This window comes from Balaenoptera borealis (assembly GCF_965194805.1).
Source record: "Balaenoptera borealis genome assembly, chromosome: 6".
In the NCBI taxonomy this organism is placed as follows: Eukaryota; Metazoa; Chordata; class Mammalia; order Artiodactyla; family Balaenopteridae; genus Balaenoptera; species Balaenoptera borealis.
In genome coordinates this window covers 76,663,961-76,681,173 of record NC_138863.1, presented here as the reverse complement: position 1 = coordinate 76,681,173, position 17,213 = coordinate 76,663,961, and the positions used below count along the sequence as shown (strand labels likewise).

The following is a 17,213-nucleotide window of genomic DNA, read 5'->3' as shown; positions in this document are numbered from 1 at the left end:
AAAGATATATTTAAATGGAAAAATGATTATGAAAATGATTGCTCTGATGCTTTTGGAAAGTGTAACTGGATGTTACAATTTTAGGCCCAGATATTGAGATACAATAGATTTGAAATCTAAAATCCAACTTTTCTATGCAAAATTTGCAGTGACATTTGGAAAGGCTTCAACCAGCATTAGGAATAAAAGGAAGTGTATTCGTTTCCTCAAACTGCTATAACAAACCATCACAAACTGGATGGCTTAAAACAAAAGAAATTTATTGACTCACAATTCTCGAGGCTGGATGTCTGAAATCAAGGTGCCAGAAAGGGCATATTCTTTCTGAAACCTGTAAGGGAGAATCATTCTTTGCTGCTTCTAACTTCTGGTGTTTGCCAGCAATCGCCATGACTTGTAGATGCATCAGTTAATTTTTTTTCAATTGCAAAGTCCAAAGAAAGATAATTTCATATATAGGGCCAGAGAATATTCTATAGATATCTTTCTTAAATGTGATGTAAATTACATATCTATTAATTGACCCAAAAATGAATCAAAATTAGAAATTGAGGAACAAAGAATGCTTTGTGGACTTCTCTCTAGAACTTTCAATCGTTAAAGTTTCCAAACTATCATTAGAGACCTGAGGAGAATTGATGCTCAGGCCATGATTATACTCATTATGCAAAATTAATGGTGAATATGGATGCTTTGGTATCTCCATTTACATTGCCATCTGTATACAACTAAAATAAAGCAATTTCAAAGTGGAAAATTATCCTTCACATTGATATAATGGGCAAAAGAAATTTCTCTAGAAATTACCCTCTCTCACATCAAGGTTTACTACCAGATTCATTTATTTAATTAAATATGCTTGTAATTGTATTAAAAAAAACACTAACCATGTTTGGGAAGGATACAAATACTTATCTTAGATGGGTGTTTCCTTTATTCTTCTTTTGGTTACTCTTTTTCCATGAAAAGTATATACATTGAAAAGTATAAAAAGTATACACATATACATGATACTTCAAAGATAGGAAAATCTTTTCTGAATTCGATACACGAAATCTATAATATATTTTATACTGTTTAAATAAATGAACTTTATACACTTCCCAAGTTTTTATATTGTTAAGTAAAATGTATAACCTTTGTGAGAATTTTCCTTTTAAGATATTGGCTTAAGAGGGTACTTGGGTTCCATCACTGACTTGTGCATCTCCCTCTTACCACTACTTGTGATCTTCCTAGAAGCCCCGAGTAGCAGTGCTACAGAGGTAACCATTTCAAGACTAACTTAGTCAGCTTACAGGCTAGGACTCAGAGTTTATAAGTGATTTGTAGAGCTGACTTCCTCAGGTTTCATCAGGTTGCTTTGGGAAATGAAAAGACCTTGAAATGACCTTCCTCATCACACTCCCTCTCGATATTGCAAAGAAAAAATAAATACCCACAGAATACCGAAGCATGCTTATCATAACTAACAGAAGAAATCAACTTTTATAATTATGTATTTAATAACCCTCACAAAACTTTAATAATCAATGTTATAAATAAATTATTCACACTAGGAACAAAATAATAGAGGTTATTATAGCATCAGTTTGAATTAGCTAACAATGAATCTTCTATCTACCTTGACATTTCTTGGGTATTTTGAGAAGAATTATAGTCAAGCCCAGCCAAAACCACATGAGAAAGGTAAACATAGAGCCTGCCTTTAAGGAGATCTCTAAAGATAATTCTACAACCTTCAGAAACCCACTGACAATATTTAATAAAGTTTATGTGATGTACTTATGTTATAGAAAGGAAACTGATGAAAAACATCATTGTCCCTAGACTTAGGGAATTGGTCATATGGTGGCAGCAACAAGGACTGCCCTTTACGGAGCTCCATAAAGTTTACAAACTTTATTTTATTGAACCTGTTGTGTAAGTTTTATAAGGCAAATATAGTTCAGAAAATACAATGCCACCAAATAATAAGAATTTAATAATGTAGTTAACATCCTCTAACACCATACAGAAAAATAAACTCAAAATGGATTAAAGACCTAAATGTGAAACTGGATACTATAAAACTCCTAGAGGAAACATAGGCAGAACACATAAATCGCAGCAATACCTTTTTGGATCCATCTCCTAAAGTAATTGAAATAAAAACAAAAATAAACAAATGGGATCTAATTAAACTTAAAAGCTTTTGTACAGCAAAGGAAGTCATAAACAAAAAGACAACCTACAGAATGGGAGAAAATATTTGCATACGATGCGACCTACAAGAGATTTATCTCTAAAGTATACAAACAGCTCATACAGCTCAATATCAAAAAAAGAAACAACCCAAACAAAAAATAGGCACATCTAAACAGACATTTCTCCAAAGAAGACATTACAGATGGCCAAAAGGCACATGAAAAGATGTACAACATCGCCAATTATAAGACAAATGCAAATCAAAACTACAATGAGGTATCACCTCACGCCAGTCAGAATGACCATCACCAAAAACTCTACAAACAATAAATGCTGGAGAGGGTGTGGAGAAAAAGGAACCATCCTACACTGTTGGTGAGAATGTAAATTGGTATAGCCATTATGGAAAACAGTATGAAGTTCCTTAACAAGCTAAAAATAGAACTTCCATATGATCTGCAATCCCACTCCTAGGCATATATCCAGAGAAAAATGTAACTCGAAAAGATACATGCACCCTAATCTTCACTGCAGCACTATTTACAATAGCCAAGATATGGAAGCATCCTAAATGTCCATCGACAGAGGAATGGATAAAGAAGATGTGGTATATAAATACAGTGGAATTTTATTCAGCCATAAAAAAGAATGAAATAATGCCTTTGCAGCAACACGGATGGACCTAGAGATTAACATACCAAGTGAAATAAGTCAAAGAAAGACAAATATCATATGATATTGCTTATATGTGGAATCTAAAAAATGATGCAAATGAACTTACAAAACAGTAACAGACTCATAGACATAGAAAACAGACTTGTAGTTACCAAAGGGGAAAGGGGTAGGGATGTGAAGGTATAAATCAGGAGTTTGCGATTAACATATACACACTACTATGTACAAAACAGATAACCAACACAGACCTACTGTATAGCCCAGGGAATAATACTCAGTATTTTGGAATAACCTATAAGCGGAAAGAATCTGAAAAAGAATACATAAACATCACTTTGCTCTACACCTGAAACTAAACATTGTAAATCAACTATTCAATTTAAAAAAGGAAAAAAAAGTTAGAATTACAAAAATAATAATAATTTAGTTAAACTGAGTCTTCACAAAAAGCACACGACACTGTACATATTTTGTAGTTGAAGAAAAGGACGCAGAGAGATGAACTAGCTTTCTCAAGATCACACAGCAGAGATCATTTGAAAATACAAGTTTATCTGATATGAAAGCTTCTACAGATAAATCTGCTATACTGCAACTTTTTTTTTTAAAGAAGATATTATTTTATTGGCTGACTCTTATATTTTCAGGTATTTTCTTATACTGCTGACAAAGAAATCAGAACCGATGACTTGTGCTTGGATGTGTCTAGACTCAATGGACCTGTAATCATGTTAAAATGCCACCACATGAGAGGAAATCAGTTATGGGAGTATGATGCTGAGGTATAGTATTTTCTTAATTTATTTCTTATTTAATGCTCACACTCAGTTATGTATTTCAAATAAATTTAAATCCTAAGCTATTTTTTCTCTGCATTGAAAGAATTGTATTTTCAAGCATGCATACTCATAGCTGAAAACATTAGGATGGTATATCATATAAATAGGTTTTTGCCAAACTAGGCCATTAGTATAAAATATAAATAAGGAAAATAAAGTCATTTTTATGTGCTTAAACTTTGTTATCACCATGTACATGCTCAACATAAATTAGGTAATGGGCAGGCCATGCCTATCTGAGAGGTGTGTGTGTCCTGTATGAAAATGTGCATACAGGACAATATCACTAATATTCTCATATTTTCAAATTTTAAATTTTACATAGTTGTAATCGGTGATATTTACGCTTCTCAACTTAAAGGAAAAAAGAAAATAGCCACAAGAATTAGCATGAATTAGTATTCTTTACATTAGTAAATACTTTGCAGAATTCAATGAATTAATTAGATACATAATCAGCTAAGGAGTATCTTCACAATATAGCACATTTTTCTGATAGAAGAGAGGGATAGAAAACAATGAAATTACTGTTGGGAATTTATAGCCAGGCAGTGTGTAAAAACCAGATCAACCATCAGATGGAGCTAATAAAAAAAGAAATATTTTCCTCTGCATAAAGAAGGTGCATTGAAACAGCTGCATTTCTTTCAGTTCTCTTTGCTTAGCAAAATGAATTGGTCATCTTTGCTACATTTTCCACATCATTAAATGGTCGGTGACTTATTCAAAGATAAGTAAACTTTGTTCTTACAAGAATAATAATACAAGAGAGATAAAAGAATTTCACAGATGCAGTGTTCTATGCAAGCCTATAATACTCTGCAAGAGTAACATTTTAAAAACCAACCTTCAGAGTTGTTGGTATTACTGATAGCTTAACAAGATCTTTTTAAACACTTTTTGAATGTCAATTTTATTTGCAAGACGTAGTTTCTTAAGTGGAATATCAAGAAAACACTGAATTCTAATGTGATCTGAAACTAGTTATGTAGGGTTAAAATTGGGCCCTAAAATTTATACAAAATTACCAAGCTCCTTAGACAACAAATATTTTTCTTCTGGGACATTATTAAAGACAAACACCCTGAATCCTTCCTATATTGCACCAGTGTGTTCTATTCAGACTCTTGCCTTCCTAATACGTTGTTCATCTTCTCTGTCTAACCATCAAGTTTTCTCTTCAACTGTTATCATCCATCACCATCCTTTATGTTCAGACTGGGGATGGATGCTGTTTCCTCCAATAATATGTGTGGGTCATCCTGGACCCTGAGCTCCCTACCTCTTCAATGAGGAAAAGTACAGATAAATGTACAAATAAAGGAGAAACAATGCAAGTTTCAAAATAAAAACTTTTGTTGTTGTTGCTCTTTAGTTTTCACTAGGAAACAAGGACTTTACTGGGCTTGTGCTAAAAAACAAAGAAATCTAGCATATATTAAAAGGAAAGGGAAATGAGTGTACATATTTTTTATAAGATGAAGCAGAATTTCAGAATACCACATCTAATCTTTAAACTTTTCTATAATTTTTGAGTGACAACGGCTTCTATAGTCATAATTCAAATTCCTTCATATTTGAAATAACTATTTTTGGTAATTCTGTATATTTGTTTATATTTTTATCAGCCAGTAGCAAGATTACTGAATATTAGGGGATTTTGAAAGAAAAGTGAAAAAAAAATAGCTAGCTTCAGCTAAGATATAGTTTTTTGTAAATTTACTATTTTGGATAACTAGTAGTTATTCTGTTGCAGTATTTTAGAGCACTGTTATATTTTGTGTTATGTAAACTTTATTTCTAAAACACACACGATAAAGCTTATGTCATAAATGTTGAGAAATGTTTATTTTTAAATAAATAATCCAATCATCTTAATAATTATATAAGTTTAATTTACTCTCCTATATGTTTAGGTTTTCAGAATTAAATTGTGATGTTCAACTTGTCTAAATTTAAAATTTTAAATCATAATGTAGATTTTTTTTGCCAAATTAAAAAATGTAGAAATCATAATGTAGAGAAGACACATGAGAATAGATTATAGAAATAATGCACTGCCTTTCTGGAAATTTCAACTTTGAAAGAAAACACTGATTTTATTTGTGAAGAAGTCAGTGGAAAGACATGATTTTTTTAATGAAATTGAAATACAATATTTATTTTTTATAATTACCTTTTCTTTAAGTTTTAGGTTTATGATCACTTTAAGTCTACAAAATAGTCTCAACAACTGCTATCCAAAGTGTAATTCTAGGACTAGTGCCATCACCTGGGAACTTGTTGGAAATCAGGAATCTGAGAGACCACCCTAGACACACTAAGTCAGAGTCTGTATTTTAGCAAAATCCCCAGGTCATTTACGTACATGTTAAGAGTTTAGGAAGGACAAGTCTAGACAGTGGCCAAACATCTGCTTATCTTTCTTAGTCTTTTTATATGCACTACTGAAAAATATTGCAAAGTTAGGAAAAAGCATAAATACGTTTTGGAAAATGACAAGGCTTCCAGGAGAGAGGGAGGAGGGAAATGGAGCATAAGGGTGAGAGGTGCTGAGATGAGAAAGGGGAGTAACTGCCAAGCAGCTCTAGTTTCATATTACAACCAGTGGAAAGTAGAAATAGCACTTGCTATTTTTTAAATTCTTTATCTACGGCTATCAAGGGCAAATTAATACTTCTTTGAGAAACCTCTGAGGTGGCGCACTTTCAAAGCAGAATAAGGAGTTCACAGAATTACAGAGCTGAAATTTACCTTTCAGTTCTCTCCTTTTAGCCTTTATTAGGAGGAAGCTAAAGTACAAAGATTACACCACCCATGGCTGAGGCAGGATTTAGGTCCTAATAAAGTAATCAAAGAAAGCTAGTTATCAATACAATTGTGGATCTCACAGTGTGAACAACTGAAACATTCCATCACCTTATCTCACATAGTCCTTTCAATCTTAAAAAAGCAAGTCATAAATGGGAAAATTGTTCAAATATCCAGAGAAAAATTGAAACAGTATTGGTACAGGAAGGGGGAACCCTTCCAGGGCCCTAGAGTGGGCTCTCGTCTAACACTTGGAAATGAATTGTCTGAGGAGACACACATGCTGACAAAGCAAGAGTCTTTACTAAGAAGGGGCACCTGGGTGGAGAGCAGGAGGGTAAGGGAACCCAAGAGGACTGCTCTGCCATGTGGCTCTCAGTCTCGGGTTTTATGATGATAGGATTAGTTTCTGGGTTGTCTCTGGCCAATCATTCTGACTCAGGGTCCTTCCTGGTGGCAAGTGCATTGCTCAGCCAAGATGGATTCCAGCAAGAAGGATTCTGGGAGGACATGTGGACTAGTGTCCCCTGTCTCCTTTTGACCTTTCCCAAATTCTTCCGGTTGGTGGTAGCTTGTTAGTTCTATGTTCCTTACCAGGACCTCCTATTGTTAAGATAACTCATGCAAGTGGTTACTACTGGGCCTGGCCAGGGTGGGTGGTTTCAGTCAGTGGTTCCCCTAACAACTCCCCTGGTGAGACTTCATACTCAAGATACTTCTTGGGAATTGGGGTAGAGGGTCTCTTTCTTCTGTAACTACTTCCTGCTGAGAATGGGCATAGTCCTGCCTAGTAGAGTAGAAGTCTCTCTCCAACTGATCTAAATCAAGGTATTCTGTGCCCAAAACCAGCATTCACCCTCGTGGTAACAACAGTTTAGCCTGAAACTCTTGGAGCCTGTTGGAGATGAAACAGACAGGGGCCAAACAGGAGGTCTAACAGGATGGTCATCACCAGGCCCAGAAAAGGAAGGCAAAATCTGGGGTGAGAGCTGCACGGTGTGTGACTTCCTTCTGATTGGTTGGTGGTGAGGTAACAGGGTGGTGGCTCCAGGAACCTTGTGCTCAGCCTGAAATTACCATCCTCTACCTGGGTGGGGGCCTTAGTTCCTGCAGAAGAACTCAAAGATGTTGTTATGCATACTCCTTAGGAGGAACCAGGACCCTGCCCCAAGGCTGTACCACATTTGACTGCTCCTCCCCTGTTCTTGCATCCCCTCCCTTCCCTGATTAACAACTGTTTGAATCTGCCCTTTGGAGCTCAGGGAAGGTCTAGGAGGCTGAATGAAGTCTATATCCTATAAACAAGAAACAGGGGACACAGAAAGGATTTGTATTCCAGAGCCCCACAGAGTCCTATCAGTTTTAATTCAGGAAACTGGGTGATGACAGCTCTGGCCACTTCCCGCTAAAATGGGGCATAGTCCTGCCTCAATTTGGAAAACAGACACTGAATTGGAAATATTTCTGAGTTCCAAGTCCTGGATCTGAGTCTTGTATGACTAAAATCTCAGTCCCTTGATCTGCCATTTTAGTGTAACAGACCAAATTAGAAGTAGTTGGAACAGTGACAACTGGAATTTTAATAGGCAAAAAAAATCTCATTTCTTTCCAGGAGAATAAGCCTGAAACCCAGTCTGGACCAGGCACTTTGGAGAGACTTGTAGCCACGTAGCCAGTTGTCTAGTTTTATCTAAGTAGGTTTTAACTTTTAAGGTGATGTTAACACAAAGATAACAGGTGCTACTGGTCACCATACATGTCTTTTTTTTTGTTAATGTATGATCTAAAGCAACTCCATTGTCTAAAATGTAATAGTTTCAAGAGGAGACCTTTAAAAAGTAAGGTTGCAGTTACCAGCTGCCAGCAGACATTGTTTTGAGAATGGCTGGTAGCATCCAATTCTGACACAGCTCAAATCTCAAGTTCTTAGCAATACAAGGACTTGTCTGAAATCACACCCATAGTGTCACCTAGTTATTTCATTGGCTATCTGAACCACAGCTACTCCATTTTGACTTTTAATTGTAATACTATCCTTAATAAAGCAGATGTCACTGTTAATGATGTATTTCTCTAGATATGGTAAGATACAAGAATTTGGGCTCATAAAATCTCCTGAAAGTATTTAACTATCTAAAGGCCTGTTCTGCCAGTTTTTCTCAGAGCACAGAGTGCCTCATTCCTGATCTCCACCCTGAATTCCTTTCAGGGGGTGCTGAAGATCAGTGGCCACAGTGGCCATTGACTTAATCCTTGCAGAAGCAGATGGCAAGTGGCAGTTTCCAGTCAGCAGGGCCCCTTCATGGTCATAAATTTGGTAAATTCGACCATGGTTTGGGGGGGTATTTCATGACCATTTCGTCCCACGGTGCTGGGAATGCTCATTCCCAGGTCTGGCAAAGATTTCGCTGATAGGCCACTCAATGTGCTATTACTGGACTAGGTCTTATTAACAGTGCCAAAAATCTCTGTACCACCTGTCTTACTAGCCTCTTACAGTCCAGAAAAATATTCCCTCTTGTTGCTTCATCCCATATCTAGAGTTGCGCTATTACAATCATTGATCTCATATGGAACTACATATCATCATTTTATCAGAGGCTCAGTCACACATTTGGTAATACAAGAAACAACAATGTTGTAAAACAGGCAATATAAAAAACAATATAGCTAGCAGATTAGTGAGGTCATAAGTAGGAATATAAGTCAAGAACTTCCATTAGGTGAAGCCCAGTATATCGCAGGTCATCTGACTTAGTCTGTTCTGTACCAATCCCTATCTTTAAGGGAAATTATATATTGGCATTGTCCATAAGGCACCCAGTGCAGTTTCCTAGTGTTACTAGACTGATTATCCTTAGTATGATTTATTTGTTCCCAACAGAGAGGAGCTTTTTACCTTAAATTACTATAGCCTGGTGTTATCTATGTAAATCCGTCCCATAATTGTGGGAGATTTTATTCCTTGGCTGAAATTTTGCTTGTTGCTCTGATTGAGCTTGAGTAATAGAAGAAAACTTGTATTTATGGCCAGGGTCAGAGCAACTTGTATTTATGGCCAGGCATTATTAATTGACCAGGTGAGGGGATTCCATCTAGTAATATCATTAGTAACCTGAACATGACTATAATTTTTTTTTGAAAGTAAATTTCCTCACAGCTAACCAATTAGAGCCCTGGAGTGGAGAAATCCACCAAGGTAACCCAGAAGTACTAGACACAGGTAACTGGCCACAAGCCCAACAACTGGATTGATTTTTAAAACTAGCATAGGATCATGCCTATGATAGAAAGGCATTTGATTCATACGCAAAGGTCCAAGAATCAAGAAAACATTATAAATGATCATACGAGTCAGGTCCAGGATCTTGGGCTAGCTATTTCTGATAACGTCTTTTTCTCATCCTAGGAGGAATGTAGTTTCTCCTCTGTTTGAGCATTGTTTTAAGGTGAGTTTGAGGTCAGCAGGCCTCTCTATAGACCAGTCCGGTGCAGGGGCCCTTTGTAAGTGGAAATTAATCCAAGAGTCAATTTCCTTCAGTTTCACTGTGCATGAGCTAGTTAAGAGTACCTGATAAGGGCCCTTCCGTCCAGGTTGGAGATAGTCCTTTCAATTATGCCTTTTCCAGCATGCATAATCCCCTGGTTGCTAGTTGTGGGGCATCTGATCTTCATCCAAAGATAGATTACTGAGATAAGCTTCAGAAACAAACTTAGAGTGTCCTTCAATTAAACTTTATATTAATATAACAGCAAGGAACTATCTGGGAGGTGAGTCTTAGTAAATACAGACCGCCATTAACAAAACTGGAATTTAATATTCACTGAAACATAATCTTTTTCTCTCTAAAGTTACCCTCGTTTTTACCAAATATAACCAAATTAAGACTAGTCTGTTTGCAAAATAAGTCTGGTCTCAATAAACTTGGCCTGATGATTTATATAACTGTAATTGATCATATGGGCTTTTTGCTTGCTGAAACTTTTATAAGGAGTCTCAGACTGAACTTTTAAAAGTCCTCTCAGGACTAGGAAAGTCACGCCAAGGGCTTATCACAGATTTTGCCTAACAGATCTAGGTGAATGCCTTCCTTTTCAAGGTCCCCAAAATACCTTGAGATTTCTGTACCTGTTATTGAGGTAGCCTTCCTAATTTATCTGATAAAGCTGCTGGAAACCTAAGGGCTTTCACTCTTGAAGGAGCAGATAGAAAAGATAAATGTTTCAATTCTGCTTACAAAGGTATAATTTACCAAATTACTGTAAGTCATAATTAGTGTAAGGGGGAAGGTTTTCCTTACACCTGGAAAACACAGATTTAAACCAGTAATTTTTCAGATAGAAACCATAAAAATTACAACCATATCAACCAGTTCACTCAGTCCTGTGTAAGTAATCCTTTTTGTAAACAGCTTTACGAAGCCATCAGGCCTCCCATTAGAATTCTTCAATTTCTTACCCAGTTCAGCATTATGGTCTGAAAGTCAGAAACTTGTATTTATCCAAAAGTCCTTTCTATAAATCTTCTTGAAGAGGAAGCATTTTTGCAAAGGCATCAGAATGAAACCATATCTGTCTATAATGACAAAAGACTTCAGGAGGTACGTTTAAATCTGTTTACAATGCAACTGACAAAGTAACTTGGTTACTGCTGTGACATACACTTTCAGATAATAACTAGAATTATGACTGATAACATTTTACCAGGACATATCAGATTTTTAGGAATTCCATATAATCTCTATATCTATATTAGTAACATGTACCACACAATATAACCTAAGAAGATTAAGTTCCCATGTAATTTAACGTACCAAATGAACCTAATTAGTTTACATCTCTCTTTGGGATGTTTCAGGGGCGCTTTGAAGCATCCCAAAGTTAGCTAGAGGTCATTAGAATTTGATTTAGGAACTTTTGTCAAAAAAATATCAAAAGGGTTTAAAACAGTCAGATAATATCATAGGTCACTGTGAAACAATAGTTATTCACTTAGCCAAAGTAACAATAAAAGATTTCAAAAGCAAATACAGATCACTCAAAAGGTAAAGAAACTTAAAATCTGTTATCAAAGGCAGTTCAACATTTTAGGAAAACCTGTCCTCTTAACAGAGAGAAAAGCCAAATTCAAGTTTTGCACCAGCTTACTTTTAAAATTCATTTACTCAATCAAATTTATTTCAAACTCAGTCAGCCCTGACCATGCACAAAACTCTTTTCTTGGGGTCCATTTTCCACAAAACTTTTTATCACTTTCTGTATCCATCACTTTATTTTTCCATTCAGAAACAGCCACCTGTAAGTCAGACCTACTTCCTTTTCCCTTAATAAAATGCAATTCCATGCCTCATACCTTTTTTACTGAAAACACACATCCTACTTTCTTTAAGCAACCATGGACTGTCCTTTATATCAGCACTCTGCAGATTGGTAAACATAAACCCAAATAATTTCTTGAAAAATGTGCTTTCTTATAGAAAATATCTCAGTGTGGCACCAAACATATTTATTAACAGTCCTAAATACCTTTTGTTTCTCTGCAAAAGGAAGCCAATGTTCAGTAATTAATGTTTCAGTATCTTATTTGGGAATGACCTAGCTATTCAATAACCTTCCATCACTTAATTTAGCACAACTCTAGAATTTCAAGTTACCAGAATCTGGAGAGACTATTTTAGACAGACATTCCTAAAGCATAATTATTCTTAATAGAGTTTATCTAAAAGCTCTTATCTAATTTACATTTTCTTTCCTTAAAAGTTTCTTTACATTGAGTTTTGTTTTGTTTTTTGCTGACAAATTTGTAACAGATATAACAAGATTTTATTTAGCTTATATTAAACCTAGGTGCAGTAAAAGTATTACACTTAATGTTGATAACTCTGAAGACATGTCTATATCAATTAGATTGACAAACTTATACATTAATACCAGATATTAATTTAATACTGAATATTTCCCAGTTCACGTGAACCCGAAATTCATTTACTTTTAAGTCAGTTGAACAGAGCTCATTTACAAATTAACCTCAGCAATATTATCCAAAGACAAAGACACATACTGAGACCTACAAATATCCAGACAGACACAATGAAAGATTTAGCTTCATTTTCTAAACTTAGTCATAAATCAGGTATCACAATATAAAATTCAGTTTATAAATAACAGTTGGAATAAGTAAAATTTTTAAAGGCTTCTTCCCATTTTCCTCTCAGTTGAAGGAGTTAGAGATAGTCTAGATAAGGGCTCCTGAGAGCCCTGGTCTCAAGGCACAGAGAGAGAAAAATCATGTTCTCCTAGTAGGACTTGTTCCCTTAGGGTCAAAATTCTGAAAAGACGTTTGATCAAGCTTGCTTTTACTAACTGTATATGCAAAAAGAACCAGTTTTCAAGAGTTTTACCTAAACCAACTTTCTCTGGAGTCTAAACAATATGGGCCACACATATTCCCATTTCACAAGGCAGAAGGGCCATCACAAATCACAACACAGAACACAAAGTATAAAACACACACAGGCCCGGCCATCCTAATCAGACACTCCCTTAAGTACAAGATTGCAGTCTCTCAGAAAACCTCCTATAGAGACACAGAACTTCAGATCCGAGTACTAACAGAGTAAATGGAAATATCTCAGGTCTTCAAAAATTTCAAAGGAAGGAAAGGAGGCCAGGTTGAAGGAAGAGGGGAAGGAAAGGGGACAAAAGGGGTGGCCTTATGGATGTCTCCTGCCACCTGCAGACACCCAGGTGTCATGTGACCCTTCCCTGGGCTTCTAGGAAGGGAGGACGGGAACTCAACCCTACCAGAAACAAGAGACCAGACCAGAACCAGAATTCGAGTTCTCTGCCCACCAGAGGTGATCAGGCTCCGACCCTCAGTTCAGGCTGAAGCCCTTCAAGCAGACTCCTGCGTACAGGACCAGGACAGAAGAAAAAAGAGTAGGACAGGAGAGGTTGAAAAGAGGAAAGAGAGGGAAGGGGAAAGAGGTCAATACAATCTCTTGTTCCTTACCCTGTTGGGGCACTCTGGCCAGTCGTCCGCGTCAGGAGGAGACCAGGTAAAAAAGGGTCCCGGTTGCGGCCACTGGGTCTGGTCCGTTGGCAGGTGAGCTGGTCCCCGCGTACCCTGAGTGGTCAGGATGTCAGTCATAGCAAAGAAGAGGTCCCACCAAAGTCGCCATTTGTTGCAGGAAGGGGGACCCCTTCCAGGGCCCGAGAGTGGGCTCTTGTCTAACACTTGGAAATGAATTGTCCGAGGAGACACATGTGCTGACAAAGCAAGAGACTTTATTGAGAAGGGGCACCTGGGTGGAGAGCAGGAGGGTAAGGGGACCCAGGAGGACTGCTCTGCCATGTGGCTCACAGTCTCGGATTTTACAGTGATGGGATTAGTTTCTGGTTGTCTCTGGCCAATCATTCTGACTCAGGGTTCTTCCTGGTGGCACGCGCATCACTCAGCCAAGATGGATTCCAGTGGGAAGGATTCTGGGAGGACACATGGACTGGCATCTCCTGTCTCCATTTGACCTTTCCTGAATTCTTCCAGTTGGTGGTGGCTTGTTAGTTCCATGTTCCTTACCAGGACCTCCTGTTGTTAAGATTAACTCATGCAAGTAGTTACTATCGGGCCTGGCCAGGGTGCAGTTTCAGTCAGTGGTTCCCCTAATGGTATCATAAAGCCTCAAAACATGGAGTCTTTCCAGCTGCTTTGGTTTGTTTACTTCTTAAGTGAGTGGGGGGAGGAAAGAGAAGGAAATAAAGTTTACTGAATGTCTTTAATTCTATCTGTTTTCTTGTGCAATTCTTACAACAGTTCTGTACGATATTATTATTTGTATTTTTCACATCAATCAAGTAGAGATTAGTGTGTTTAAATTCCTTGTGTAGATCTGCACAGCCCAGGTTTCTGGCACTAACTCCAGCAATCTTTCCACTACACTACCTTGCTTCCTGAGGTCACTGAAAAACTAAATATAATTGGATGCTTTCAAATGATGACTGATGATCTTTAGACAGGTGGGACCCGGGACCCTCTGCTGCAGTGCTTGCACCTGGACAAACGTCTCCTCAAGCTACAAATTACAAAGAAACTAAAAGGGACTAAAAATAACTGTGTGCATGCGCAGCTGGGGCAAATTATGGACAAAAAAATACAAAAAGACCAAAAAACCCAACTGCCACTTCTAAAGAGCTGGGAGCAAAGACAGGGTACTGCCCATGCCCCCTGCACACACCAGCTCGCGCCCCTCCCCCTTGGAAAGGCCACAGGAGTGAAAAGGTTCCCTTGCTCGCTCCCCCAAGGTGGGGGGGTGGGGGGTGCGAGCTTGTTCCTTATATGGGGTGAGGGTAGGGGTGTGTTCAGGGGTCGGGCCAGAGGGGTGGCTTAGGTGTTTTTCCCACCCCTTTGGTGGTGTTGTGCACAGGGGGCATGCATAGTACCCTGCTTTTGCTCCCAGCTCTTCAGAAGTGGCAGTTGGGGGTTTTTTTTGGTCTTTTTGTATCTTTTTGTCCATAATTTGCCCCACCTGTGCATGCACAGTTATTTTTAGTCCTATATAGTTTCTTTGTAATTTGTAGCTCAGATGTTTGTCCAGGTGCAAGCATTGCAGCACTGCAGCAAAGGGTCCCAGGTCCCAGCCTGTCTCAATTTGATAAGTTAAATGTACAGTATTACAAATGAAAGAAATGGTTAAATATTATCAATTATTTGTGGTACCAAATTGTATTCACATAGAATTTCTCCTTTCCTTAATAACTGGAAAGATGTACTGCAATAAATTTTGTCTATTTAGATAAACAGGCAGTCATAAAACTACTCTGTCAGTATGGTCTGATTGCTTACGAATTTTAGCCACATGTATTCATAATATAATTAATTAATATGTGATTGTTTCACCTTTCATTTGAATGAAACTAAGAACTTGTTGGTAATAAATACATGTCTTTGGCCAATTCTGATTTGAAATATGGAGTTTCCCACTTTCCTAACTAAATATTTCTTAAACAACACAACCATGCATTTAATTCAGTATCACTTTATACCTGGCCAAATATGTTCATTTTGGGGGCAACCTGAGCATCATTAGCAAAACTGGAAAATCCCCACCTGGTCTAGAATCTCTTGAAAAAATTACTTGAACACTTTGGTGCTTTGAAAGCCCATTGCCACAAAGTTAAAACAAAAGAAAAAAACCCTATATCTCATCTCACTGAAATATTTTAAAGATTACTGTTATAAAGGTCTGTCATCCATCCATTCTCTTTTATTCAAGTTGTCTTATATTATTCTATTTCATTGCAATTGGGTTCCAATCCATTTGAAATCTGTATTTTCCTGCAATAAGTGCACATAATCACATTTCTTTTTGAACATTCAGGCGGCTACATACAGTGTGAGAATCTAATTTTAGAACAGAACACTTATGCTCAACAAACACTATGCAACAAAGAAAAAAAAAGGAAGCAAAATATGGTGCTAAAAATAAGTCTTGTTTTTCATGTGACTGAGCAAGTTGACTGAGAAAATGCTTGTTATGAATTTGATATCCATCTGTGTCAAATGTTTCTCAGAGACACAACATCAGGGATTTTTTTTCAGTAGGTAAAATATATGGGATTTATATTTACTGAAATCACAGAAGCTTATATTTAGATTTTACTTAATACCTCCTCTTTTATTTACCTTTATCAGAAAGCAGGTAAATGGGAATATAATTTCAAGGTAAGTCATCTATAATTGCCAACCCAGCCATTTCCCTGAGTAGGATTCCTAATAAAAATAGTGGCTTGATTTACCTTTTGAAGGCTGTGTATATCAGACAAGTATTATATTTCCATAGTCCCACTGACCCAGAGCTGTGATTTCTTATGTAGAAACAATTAGCAAATAGGAATTTCAGTAGTTTAGCATTGCGCTTTTAGTTCTTGTTTGTTAAATACCTTCACTTGCACACTTATTTTTTTTAATATTCATATTCTATTCTAACAAGTGCACAGATCACCTTGTCAGGAGATCATACTTAAAATTTTAAATAAGAACTTTATTATATTAATATTTAAATAATTGTTATTCTGTACTTGATCAATAGGGGAAATCCTATTGTTTTTGCTATTAAATACCTATAACAGTCCAAATTCAGTCTTTATCATTATATATAATAAAATTAAACAAGTTTCATTTTAAACTTTTCGTATGGCATCTTTTAAACTGACACCTGTATGATTGGTTCTTCAATCAACCATACAGTCACTTCTATCTGTTCATTAAAATATCAATTTTTTTACTTAGTGCTTTTTCACCCAAAGGTATGACCTCATTTTATAATTTTATGATTCTTATTTTGTCACCAAAATTGTTTCCCTAGCCTGATTCCAGTTGGCTTTCAGTAGTAATTGTATCTTTAAAAGGGTAGATTTAGAGATACTCCATGACACATCTTGTTTCAGATAGCAAAAATATGTTTAAAGGCAGGAAGTATTAATTTTTTCTTATGCATCTTAAAATAGTATGATTGAAATTTTGTAAATCCCAGGAAATACTAATGCTTTATATTTCAACAGAGAACAATTAAGTAATGCTATGTTATAAAGAGAAACCAATACCAGCCTAGGGTTCATATTATCCTGTTTTCTAGTCAATATTTTAAATAATGCTATAGGAAATGATATTTGGCAGTATGCTGCATGTCAGCCTGTATGTCA

The 17,213-nt window shown here is 36.6% G+C and overlaps 1 protein-coding gene and 1 long non-coding RNA gene across 8 annotated transcripts in view; one reads left to right on the top strand and one right to left on the bottom strand.

Moving 5' to 3' along the window:
• LOC309630481 overlaps positions 1 to 17,213 on the bottom strand; it is a 600,204-nt gene that overhangs the window by 355,143 nt on the left and 227,848 nt on the right. The gene's annotated exons all lie outside the window — the stretch shown is intronic.
• GALNT13 (polypeptide N-acetylgalactosaminyltransferase 13) overlaps positions 1 to 17,213 on the top strand; it is a 545,878-nt gene that overhangs the window by 515,208 nt on the left and 13,457 nt on the right. For all 7 annotated transcript variants that reach the window (XM_082395756.1, XM_082395754.1, XM_082395758.1 and 4 more), the window contains one exon: positions 3,510 to 3,644. In XM_082395756.1, the coding sequence (XP_082251882.1) occupies positions 3,510 to 3,644 (135 nt within the window). The remainder of the gene's footprint in view (positions 1 to 3,509; positions 3,645 to 17,213) is intronic.